This window comes from Chenopodium quinoa, unplaced genomic scaffold (assembly GCF_001683475.1).
Source record: "Chenopodium quinoa cultivar QQ74 unplaced genomic scaffold, ASM168347v1, whole genome shotgun sequence".
NCBI classification, from domain to species: domain Eukaryota; kingdom Viridiplantae; phylum Streptophyta; class Magnoliopsida; order Caryophyllales; family Amaranthaceae; genus Chenopodium; species Chenopodium quinoa.
Window position 1 is genome coordinate 1960993 of NW_018744626.1, and position 12736 is coordinate 1973728.

Here is a 12736-nt window from a genome sequence, read left to right on the forward strand (position 1 = left end):
CCTTACTTGATTAGTTTCATACACCAAAATTTATATGAATCATCAAGTACCAAGAATAAAATGAAGCTCCCGGTGTTCGGTCTAGTGCATGCATGTCTTCATGCAAGTTTATGACAATTGAAATTGCAAGGTGAGGTAATGGTGTGATTTTTCTCCCTTTTATGTGCAACATATATAAATTATAACGGCAAAAACATTAAGATACCGTAAGCAATTAAGCATGCGTCCACTTGACATAAGGATGATGTTAGGTGTAAGGTAAATGCCCTATTCTTGAACCTAAGATATTGTAGAAATGTGGTTCAAATTGATCAAACAAGTTAGCATACATACATGTACATCATAAATGTTAGTGTCTAACCGCGTTTGGGAGTTGGGACCAAAAGAACGACATTTTCATCAAGTTGGTTTCAAGCTTAAAAAGGCGATAAGTCGTGATATTGAACTCTAATACGGTGGACAGCTTATTCTTATATCAAGAGTCAAGACAAGCTAATACACAGTATCTCATCAACTAATAATGGGGGTATCTAGTTGATCCTAATAATGCCCCACTAGTTACATCTTAATTGTAATCTTAACTTTGATATCTTTTAGAACAACAGATGATTTTGGAGACTACTTATATAGTTATATGTTTCAAATTTATAAGTACAATTACATTTCTCCGTACTATACAAATGTCAATTAGTCGTACCTATACAAATGTCAATTAGTCGTACCTAAATTACATAGACAAGTTGTGAACGATGAAGACCTTGGATTGAATTGAATCTTATTATATTAACACTATCGACCTATCGTCCCATAAATGTGATTCCATATGCACAAATAAAAGCTTCCATAAATCTACAACTCCATAGAATTTATTTAAAGGTATCTCTTTAAATAGAAAATTGTTAGAAATTATCTCATTAGACCTAAAATTCGGTTAGTTGACTAAGGATCCGTTCTCTTCAGATTATCTTCAGTTCAGTTCCAATAAGTTCAGTTCAGTTCAATTCTTTTCTTAATATATTTCCTTCTCTCATAAAATATTCAGTTCAGTTCATTATAATAGGCACTAAACCTTTGGACACTGACTTCATTTTTTGTAGCCATTTCTCTCCATTTCCCCTTTTTCATAAGTCTCTTCATCAACCTCCCACTCATCGCTTATTTTGAATTGGATTCTACACTACTCTTTTTCAACAACTTTTCCTTCAAATTGCTTGCTAATGTTGGCTGTTGCTATCTTAAAGAAATAGGGCATTAGTGAATGAATGGGAGAGCATCATCATTTAATTTATTTTGATGGTTTCTAATATTATTACGTACTTCGGTACTAGTATCCCTCTTTTATTAATCATATCAATCATTTTTTAATTTTAATTTTTTTTTTTTAATTCAAACTATATTGTATGAGTGTGGGCTAAGAAGCAAAAATGTCAATATGTTATTTATGTGTGCAATATTTTGCCTTGTCGATTTATAAATTAAAGTTATGGTCCCTGTCTATGCAGTAATCTATGATACTACATTGGATAAGTGTTGGTAACATTTTTTTTTTCCGTAAATTTGGCTATTCCTGACCGTTCTTCTTTAATTTCATCCTATTTTTTGCTATTAGTTTCTATAATGCTATGTTGCACAAGAACGGGTATTGACACAAATACGGGAAAACGTCTATCTTAATATAAAGGATATGAATATGGGGTGTTAAAATTCACATAATATATTTTTAAAAAAGAAATTGACCATATATTTTTTATTTCGTCTTCTCTTTATATCATATTATATCATATTAACAAATAACAATGAGCTATATATGAAGGCATTGATATTATTGACAATTACCCATATTATTATAGGATATGGTCCCAGACGTATCTTTGTGTATCCCACAAGTGTCGATGTTTGACACGATATCCGACACGAACACATAATTGGTCAGTTGGATGAAGTATCCTAGTTATAATGAAGGTGAAGTATCCGTATATCTTAGTTATAATGAGGCTTATAATCCTCCATATGTTTATATCTTAGGTAGGCTGATCTGTTGTTGTGTTTTTTGTTTTCTTTAATCAAAGTCTGAACTGCAGCCCACAAACATAATTGACATATTTGAATGGACTTTGGGCCCAAAGCATCCTATGAATATATTAGGGTTGGATAAACAAGGCCTTAGCCCAATAAAACAATCTATACGGTTTTGATGTATAATTTCACGCGAATATTTAACAAAACAAAATTCTAACATTATTACTTTAAATTTCATCTCTAATACACACGAGTAGAAGATTCTAAAATTATCATAGGCTCATAGCTAACAATTTTTTTGGCGTAGAAACTTCTAAATTTATGTCTAATAAATCTTATCTAATTACTTTTGCTTCAAGTTAATTTGTTCATCATTAACTCTCCAATATAACCTTAACTTAAAAATAAAAAATAAATAAAAAATAAAAAACTCGACTTCATGCATGAATTACATAGAGTTATACTTGACATAAAATTCAATTGTAGTTAAAACTCTTTAGCCAACTAAAAAATATTTCATGCAACCTTCAATTCTTCACATCAAACCAAAACATTATATCCTTTCATTCAACAACCAAAAAACCAAAACAATGGCACGACAACAATTTTTTCTCGTAGCGACCCTTCTTTTTCTTTGTGTAACAGGCTCCTTAGCAAGCTACTCCCCAGCCACATCATACCTCATATCCACTTGCGACGACGCCACGTACTCATCACTATGCCTCCAAACCCTCCTCCCCGATGTTGACCGCATCAACAGCACCCCGAAGAAGTCCACTCGCCTAGCAATAGCAGCCATTATAGCTGCAGCCCAATCAGGGTCTAAGAGCATCACACAAATCTCGAAACAACCTCAAGTTTGGACCCGTGAAGCCAACTCTCTCAATGATTGTAGTAACTCAATCGCTAACACGGTCAAGAGATTGAACGCAGCAATGGACACCACAGACCACTTGGGTGGTGGTAGTAAGAGTGACAAGGAGTCGAAGAGGACAAGCATGGTTAATAACATCAGACCCGTGTTTACGGCTATTGACACTTGCCTTAAGAATTTACAAGGATTGAGGGCTAGAGATGTTGTCTTAAGCAGAGTTCAAGAGTCAACCACACCACTTAATCATCTTGCTACCAATGCTATTGATCTAATCCGTCGTATGCAGTTTTAAATTTGATCATATTATTATTTGTAGTAGATCTAGCAGTACATTAGTATTAAGAGTATTTTGTTTTTATCAGGCAAGATTTAGGATCCTAAAGTAATGATTGAGTTGATTTTATATCATATGGTACTTCTTTGTTTTAATTGTCATTAGATATATAAATATATTAATTAAAGAATCAATAATTGTAATTATACCTTTTTAGCCATCTAATGTGATTTTTTTTTTTCAAAAATAACTGCTATTCTGTAATAAATTTGGAGCTTTGTCTATTTTGTGCAACAATGACACAGTACAATGCTACGTGTTGTTTTCAATCGTAAAGTAAAAATCTGATTCTGTTTTATTTAGAATATATGAAGAAGTAGTTAGTCTTAGCCTTAGCCTGATCAATACTTCCTTCCCTTTTTAGATGAATACCATCAATACACTTGGTATAATAGGGTGCATCCATCATTGTATAAAAGGAAGGTTTATGGTGAAAAATTATATTATTACCTTTATTAAAGCTCATGGCTCACACTTGATTATAGCCATAACAAGCACTAATTTTGAATATTTAGTAAAAAAATATGAACATCACAAATTTTGAACATTTAATAATAAAAAAAATCTGAACAATTGCAATGCACCACGCCTATACTTTTGAACATTTAATAAAAAAAATATAAACAATAACAAATTTTGAACATTTTGTAAAAACAATCTGAACAATGGCAAATTTTGAATTATTACGATTCAGACGGACTCGTAATAATTCAATAGTTTTGTAAAATAAACTTAACATTTACTGTATACAAAATGAACGTTTCTTTATAAAATATGAACATAAAAATTGCATGTTTATGTTCAGTTTTTATGACGTGTTCATATTTTTTTTACTAAATGTTAATTTTTTTTTGTAAAATGTTCAATTTTTTTTACTAAATATTTAAAAGTATAGACGTGGTGCACCTATTTCTAGATGCACCATGCATGGTGCACATAATACTAATTGGTGATATCCACTAATTTTAAATAACTGCCACCATAACCGCATCCCAATCCTTGTCTATCTAAGAGCATCACACAACTCTAGAAGCAACATGTTTTATTAAAAATTTACATAATTAAATAATAATACAACAAAATATAAATGTAATTATTGCATATCTAGGGTTTACATAATTACAAAATAATAACATAATGTGTATTGTATATACAAAGGTATTTATGCACATTCTCTATCATCTCATTTGTGCAAATCAACAATTGGCTTAATTCTACTAAACTATTTATTTGAGTATATAACTATTCTCTACTATTAAAGGTATAAATTAAAGTTAAAGGTATAAATTAAAGAGTATAATTTGCCATATTCTCCAAATTTTTATTTCTACATCAACTCACATGCACGGTAAATTGGCCTATGTTCATTATATTAGCAAGTGAAAAGTGGGAAAAAAAAAAGTTTTAATTTCAGTGAAGTTGTTATGCTTTTTAAGCTAATTCCAAAAGTGTGAAGTTATAGGAGGGTTTATGCTTTCAATTTTCAAGATTTGAGTTTATGCTTTCAAGTTGCATGAGTGTCTCGTGATGGATAATCCATTTATCTTATTTGAATGAATAAGCCTTGATGTTTGTTTTGTGTTAGATCGAATATTAGCAACAGAAGCAATTACTTAGCTAACTGCTTAACTCCGTAACTTAAAAGCTGCTTATCTAACTTTATTCATTTGTTTAGGAAAAAAATTGACAAGAACTTAAAACTATACGTTTAACTTTGAGGTTAGTACTTAGTAGCGTATGATTGGACTTGTGAATTATTCTAACAGTTTGGTTATAATATTCAATACAATATATTAATCGAATTTGATGGATAGACCTTAAATTGTTTAAGCAAATATAACTGAACTTTGAAAAAAAAATTAAACAAAAAAAGTTATAAATTTCAGTAAAAATAACTTAAGTAACCCAGTTCATTGAAGCTTGGCTCTGAGTATGACATTTGGATCGAATCTGGGTTGCACCGATACACATACAACCATTGTATGTTGTCCCTAATACAACACCATTAGAAATTTGACACATCAACAGAAAATGGGAGAAAATTATGAGTCAAATATAAATTGAATTTAATGCAACTTGTGCCTATTATTTTAGCCAATAGAAACCTGACAAATTAGAGTTGTATGTAGGGACCACATACAACAATTGTATGTGTAGCTTTTACCAGGTTGCATTACTTGGCTTATGGTGGGAGTCTCCCAACAAGAATGTAGAAAACCCTTGATAGAAGACTCACCCATTTTAAGACACGTGTGCAACTCGAATCAGATCCAAATATAGTTAGAGCTAAGTCCCGGTAAATCAGATGTGGCATGCCGTAGAAAAATGCAATGATATGAGATTATATTCGATCTAACTTTTTTTGTGTATCAACGATCATTCTCAACGAACAAGATTACTAAACTAGTTAATTGATACTACTACTTTGTATTTAGTTCTGATTCACGTGGCTCATTTACACATGCCACGTGATCTTATTACTAGTAAATTAGCACGCGTAATGGATATACTGTACTTATATTAACATAATTTAGTAACATGTTATTGCAAATGATGCTTTGTAATATTGCATAGATTTTGCTATAAATATAGAGCAGTGCCATCAAACAATTCAGATAACCAATTATATTCAGCTCATCACTCACACAATTTTAAAAATATAAGTAAGAAGTGAAACATGAAGGGTTACTTCAATCTCGCCGTCATAGTATGCCTTATGCTCACTGCTTCAGGTTAGCACGCACGATCGATACTTCTTTCGGTTTTTTTTTTTTTTTTTTTTTTTTTTTTTTTTTTTTTTTTTTTTTTTTAAATTATTAATATTATTCGTATGTCTCATACAGTCGTACTTGTATATTTTTTGTAATTTATATACTCCGTACAAGGAAAAATGTGATCACAGTCAGTGGCGGACCCAGAAATTTCCGACTGGTGAGTCACAATCGATAACCAAATATGTAAAAAAATTTTTTTACCAAAATTCCTAAGAAAAATTATTTACAAAGATCATCCAAATAGAAAATTGACAAGATTACAATACTAACTTATAATTAACAAGCTTAAAATTGACCTAAAATAATAATCACAATAATTAACAAACTAATTTATTTATTTAATTTTTTTTTTTTAAGAAACTTAATAATTTTTTTGGGCCCTGGTGAGTCATTTGACTCACCAGGCACAAAGGCAGGTCCGCCGCTGATCACAGTGAAACCTTTTAAGTTCATTTTGCATTGACAAAGTATAAAATAAAAATGCTTTATCTAAATCTTCGAAAGAAGTTAATTTTTATTCTTTCTTATCAGTAATGAAGCTCATAAGAAATTTTTTAAAATTATTTTAATTTTTTTTTTTTTCAGCAATGACTGACACCAACAAAGAAATAATATTTGGTAAGGGACTGTTGGAGGCAGAGATACAAACATTGAAAGTACTTAGAGAAGTTGAAAAATTGATGGGAGCAGATCAGTACTGCATTCCATCAGGCAAAATATGTGCAAGTTCTGGACCTCCAGAACAATGTTGCTCCGGCGCTTGTGTTCCTCATCGTAGGCTTCGTATTTTCGCGTGCGAATAAACCCTAAGGTTTATTGTGGTAGTCACCGTCTTTAATTAATCTTTGCTTGTTATGTGCTCCAACTAAAACTAGTATGGTATTGTATCTTAAACGTGACAATTAAAGATGGACGGAAATAGAAGAATAAAATGCTCAAGTCAATAGTAGTTCTTGTGTGAAATCGACTGGAGTAATGTTGGAGGACTAGTTTAGAGAGGTCTGGTGTTCTAGGAAGGATATCATCTCTTGGGTGTCTATCAATTCTTAGATTAAGATGTATTTTCGCTTCGAAATTCCATGTAGCCAAGAATTTATGTATTTTTAATTTATATTTTCGCATTAATAATATAATTAGAGATGTCCTTTGTCCTTGCTTTAACAAGTCTTTTAAATAAGAAATGTTACTTGTATTATTGTATACTCCGTATATGTTATCTATATCTTAAATTTGATGATTTTATTTTCAATTAAAAAACTTCTTACTAGTAAAACGAATGTAATACATACGGATCTAGCTAATGAAAAGATTATGCCATGGACTATGGCTATGCATGTCATTGCATTTTTGGCGGGAGTGGTTAGATTTTAACCGGCGAGCGAACCCCAAGATCGATCCGACGGACCCTCCAAATTAAATCCATAAATAGAAGTCCTAGATCAGACTCATTCCATTGCCGGGGAGAAATTCAAAGAAGATTATGAGGCTTGTACAGCCAAATTTTACCAAAATTTTATTATCTCCAAACAAAGAATATAGCTACGTGAGATTGACTTCTAAACATTTCTTTATCATACTTAAAAATAAAAAATAAAAAATTATTGCCATTTTTTTTCTTTTGAGAAAACCAATTGTTATTTTTAAATATTCATTTATAAATAAAAATAATAGGAAAGGAGTTAGTAATTTATTTGAGTAAAATAAAAATATATAGAGTATCAAATGTATGTTGAGTTCGATCATACTCAAATTTTATCTTTTACTTAGTATATATTAGATTATAGGAAAAATAAAACTCTATTATTATTCATAAGTTTTGTTGTAGAACCTTCTAAATTTGTAATAGCTACTAATATTATCCCATTATTTCTTTTGCTTCAAGTTCAATTGCATTGTTCCATTTTATTTTATTTTTTAAGTTTAATTGGTTCAATACTGACGTTTATTTCCAAAAAAAAAAAAAAAAAAAAAAAAAAAACAATGGCTTCATGCATATGCAAGTACTACACCGACAAGGAATTCCATTGATGTCATAGTTGTATTTCTAGCCAACTAGATTAAATCCCTCTAAATATTTTCTTTCCATATTATTACTTTGTTGTAATCGATTTGCTACAATTTTATACCTGAGTTAGTTAGAGTTGACCTAAACCTACTTCATACCTCTTTAGCCTACTAAAAAAAAACCCCAAATTATTTCATTCTAATTAATTCTTTAATTCTCCGCATCAAACCAAAACGATCTCCTAACAACAATAACAAAAACAATGATATGGTGAAACAATTCTTTCTCGTTCTTGTAGCATTCCTCTTCCTTTCCGCTACACCCTCCTTCGCAATGGCAAGCTAAAGATTATAAGATTATAAATTGGAAATAGTTTTGGTAATTGGATCGAATATGATTCAACTTGAAATCAACCTAAATGTCCAAACATGACTTGACTTAAACCTTAAGCCAAAAATCAAGAAAACAAAAACCTCATGGTTCTAATTTAAAAAAAAAAAAAAAAAAAAAAAAAAAAAAAAAAAAAAAAAAAGTATGCACCAAGTCATAACTATACTCTTCCCCTTAAAAAAAAAGGTCATCAATGTACTCAAAAGTTAGATTTAATTAATACGGAGTAACAAATTTCTGCTTACAAAATATTTTCCTAATTAAGTACACCAACATAATGCTTAAGAGATCGATTTAGAGCATTATTCAAACTACTTAATTACACTTAATGACTTAAAGAAAGTCATGTACGCTAAGCTAATACATATTACTCAATATCCTAGAACTAAACTTGTGACAATAAGACGGCATAGGCATAGCTACTGGAGCATCAGGGAGATTCGGAAGACACGAGTTGTCGCTGCCTTGTTGATTCGCCCGAGTAATTGTTACAACGCCTTGATTAGCCGTGACACCTTTATTTGTAGAAGAAACCGGTGTTGAAGACGTCGTGGTTTTGATAATGTGCTTCTTCTTGATGTTGCTTGCTGATTTCTTAGGATGAGAAACACAACTTAATGATGTCATTTTGCTCATGATACTATGAACATCACTGTCTTTCGCCATTAGTACTTCTTTACGTAAGAACACCAAGAGAAAAAAAATTTGACAAAGTATTGTGTATGAAACTCAAGCGCAAATAGCCTGCCTATTTATGCACAAATTAAAGGACTTCAATTATATTAGCATTAGGAATACGTGTAATTATGTCATTATATGGAAAGTTGGCTAGAGAAAATTTATTACTAAACTAATAAAGGATATTTCTTCTAAGAGGATAAAGGTCTTAACATTAATTTCTTGTTATATTAATAATAATAATAATTTACATTAATGAGAGCAAATAGGTAAATAAATATTTTAGAGAGTATACTCGTCCAATCATTATTCTTTAGAGTTAAATTATTACATTACATAAGGAAAAGCTTAGAGGTAATTAACCTGACAAAATTTTCATAATAGAACAAGTATGTATTATTGTGACATTGTTTTTTTTTTTTTTTTAATATTATCTTCTATAAGTAACAAGTTTTAGGAAACTGTCTTAGCTAACAATTTTTTTGTTGTAGAATTGAACTACTAATTATATTTCATTATTACTGTTATTGTAAGTTTGTTCTATATATTTTATCTCTAGTTACGTTGTATGAACTCTATCTTTCCATATATAACGAAATCGAATTGCAACAATACCAATACACCAACATTGTAGAGTTATATTTGACATAAACTTGGACTGTAATTAGAACTCTCTTTTAGCCGACTTAAAAAATCTATAAATATTTCATGCAACCTTCAATTCTTCACATCAAACCAAAACATCATATCCTTTAATTCAACAACCAAAAAACCAAAACAATGGCACGACAACAATTTTTTCTGGTAGCGACCCTTCTTTTCCTTTGTGTAACAGGCTCCTTAGCAAGCTACTCCCCAGCCACATCATACCTCATATCCACCTGCGATGACGCCACGTACTCAGCCTTATGCCTTCAAACCCTCCTCCCCGACGTTGACCGCATCAACAGCACCCCAAAGAAGTCAACTCGCCTTGCAATAGAAGCCACCATAGCTGCAGCCCAATCAGGGTCTAAGAGCATCACACAAATCTCGAAACAACCTCAAGTTTGGACCCGTGAAGCCAACTCCCTCAATGATTGCAGTACCTCAATCGCTAACACGGTCAAGGGATTGAACGCAGCAATGGACACCACGGACCACTTGGGTGGTGGTAGTAAGAGTGACAAGGAGTCGAAGAGGACAAGCATGATTAATAACATCAGACCCGTGTTTACGGCTATAAACACTTGCCTTAACAATTTACAAGGATTGAGGGCTAGAGATGTTGTCTTACAAAGAGTTCAAGAATCTACAACACCACTCAATCATCTTGCTACTAATGCTATCGATCTCATCCGTCGTATGCAGTTTTAAATTTGATTATTTTATACTACTACATTAGTAGTTATTCATTAATAAGACTTGTTTAATACAACATTAATTTCAATTCAGTTAAGGTTCAATAAGTTCAGTTCCTAATTTCTTTCTCTGATAAACAATTCATTTCAACTCTATTGAGTTCAGTTCAGCTCCAATCATTTCAATTCAGTAAATCAATATAGGCCCTTAATCATGTGTTTCTTATGAGTTAATTTTCTTGATACAGAGTTGTATATTCAATGCCTGCCCCTTATTCTATCTCCTTTCTAAAACATTTATTTTTCCAATAAATAACACATTATAAACAACCATAAACATATTGTATAGAAGCCTAGCTAGGAGCCAAAACACCAGTTTGTGTAAATGAGCAATACTTTGCTCATTCGTGATTAGGCATATTCTCCAACTATATACTACCTCCGGTCCAAATTACTCGCAACTTTGAGGTATTATTTGTGAGATATAAAATAATACCTTAAAGTTGCGAGTAATTTAGACCGTATGTAGTACTTCTAAATCAACTCAACATGCATGGTAAGTTAGCATTGGTAAAGAACTAACGGGTGGATCACATGCAAGCTAAGGTCCCCTATATTTTATGAGGTGAAGAGCGGAAAAAAAAAAAAGAGAAAAACATGTCAATGATTTCAGTGAAGTTATAGGAGGGTTTATGCTTTCAAGTTCCAAGAGTGTCTCATGCATGGATTATCGATCTACTTATCTTACTTGAATTGAATAAGCCTTGATATTTGCATGTTTTGTGCTAGAAGATTATCAAGACAAGATATTACTTAGCTAACTCTGTAATTGTTCAATTAATTATGTTACTTCTCTTACTTTATTTGTTTATACTCTGTATCATTATATAGAATAAAAATTTATACGTTTCAACTTTGAGGACCATTGAGGTTAGTTGTAGTATTGGTATTTATTTTAGTATGTATATGGTGCACTTAAAATATAATCGTTTTTAAAGGTGTTCTTGCTAGCAATGCATCATTTAATCATTTATATGTACGTACTAGCAAATGTATGATTGAACTTGTGAATTATTCTAACAATCTGGTTACATAAAATACAACAAATTTTCTCGCAACAAATCGAGCTGGACCTAGATTTGCTTCAGCACATATAACTAAACTTCGAAAAAAATTAAATATACTCGTAGTAAAATTTCAACAAAGAAAATTTATAAATTTGAGAAATAATAATTAAAGTAACACATACAATAATGCAATGATATGAGATGATATATTCAATCTAAATTTCATTCTTAAACGTTCATCACCTAAATCAATTAATTTTGATATATAGTTTTAATAAGTTCATAAAGTTCAGTTAAGGTGAATAGATCACACCTTTCAATTTCGATTCATGTGGCTCAATTATATTACACATATATGCCAAGTGTTCTTATTACCTAGATGACTATTCAGTGAATTAGTACAACGTGTAATGGTATACATTTTTTCAATGAACATTATGTTATTCAACAATGACCATTATTTAGAAACATGTTGGAAATGATGCTTTGTAATATTGCATAAGATTTTGCTATAAATATAGAGCAGTAACATCAAACAGTTCAGATGAGCAATCTATATTCACAAACTACTATTGATAGTTAATTTAAACTCATCAATTAAACAACTTTGTTTAAAAAAAAAAAAAAAAGTGAAAACATGAAGGGTTACTTCAATCTTGCCATTATACTATGCCTTATGCTCACTGCTTCAGGTTTGCACGATCAATACTTCCTTCGTTTTTATATAAATTATTCTGAATTTATCATTATTATTTATATATCTTGTACATGTGTATTTTTGGTGATTCATACTATTCAAGGAAACATATAAACACATGAGACTGTGTTAGATTTAAGGATGATAACTTGCAATAATGACAAGTGAATCTAACACAGTCTTACGTGATCATATTTTTCAAAAATACTTTAATCTATAAATTATATTCAAAAGAAGTTAATGTTTATTCTTACCTGACTTACTCATCATATATATATATATATATATATATATATATATATATATATATATATATATGAAGATCAAAAGCACTAAAAAAATATAGGGAATATTGATGTTTTTGCTACTTTGATTTTTCAGCAATGACTTACAAAAACAAAAAAATATTTGGTAATGGACTGTTGGAGGCAGAGATACAAGCATTGGAAGCACTTAAAGAAGTTGAAAAATTGATGGGAGCAGAAGATGAGTATTGCATTCCATCAGGCAAAATATGTGCAAGTTCTGGCCCTCCAGAACAATGTTGCTCTGGCGCTT

General features: G+C 30.9%; 2 protein-coding genes across 2 annotated transcripts; both read left to right on the forward strand.

Annotated features, from left to right (window-relative positions):
- The first annotated feature begins 2609 nt into the window (after positions 1-2609).
- LOC110700870 (pectinesterase inhibitor 3-like) lies at positions 2610-3185 on the forward strand. Its single transcript, XM_021878453.1, has one exon. It carries the CDS (start codon positions 2610-2612, stop codon positions 3183-3185), a length of 576 nt encoding a protein of 191 aa, XP_021734145.1.
- A 6669-nt stretch (positions 3186-9854) lies between these two features.
- On the forward strand, positions 9855-10430 carry LOC110700871 (pectinesterase inhibitor 3-like). The gene has a single exon (XM_021878454.1). It carries the CDS (start codon positions 9855-9857, stop codon positions 10428-10430), a length of 576 nt encoding a protein of 191 aa, XP_021734146.1.
- Positions 10431-12736: the final 2306 nt, after the last annotated feature.

Bases quoted from the DNA above. Each gene is read 5' to 3' on its own strand.
- LOC110700870 (XM_021878453.1), top strand. From the start codon at position 2,610: ATGGCACGACAACAATTTTTTCTCGTAGCGACCCTTCTTTTTCTTTGT.
- LOC110700871 (XM_021878454.1), top strand. From the start codon at position 9,855: ATGGCACGACAACAATTTTTTCTGGTAGCGACCCTTCTTTTCCTTTGT.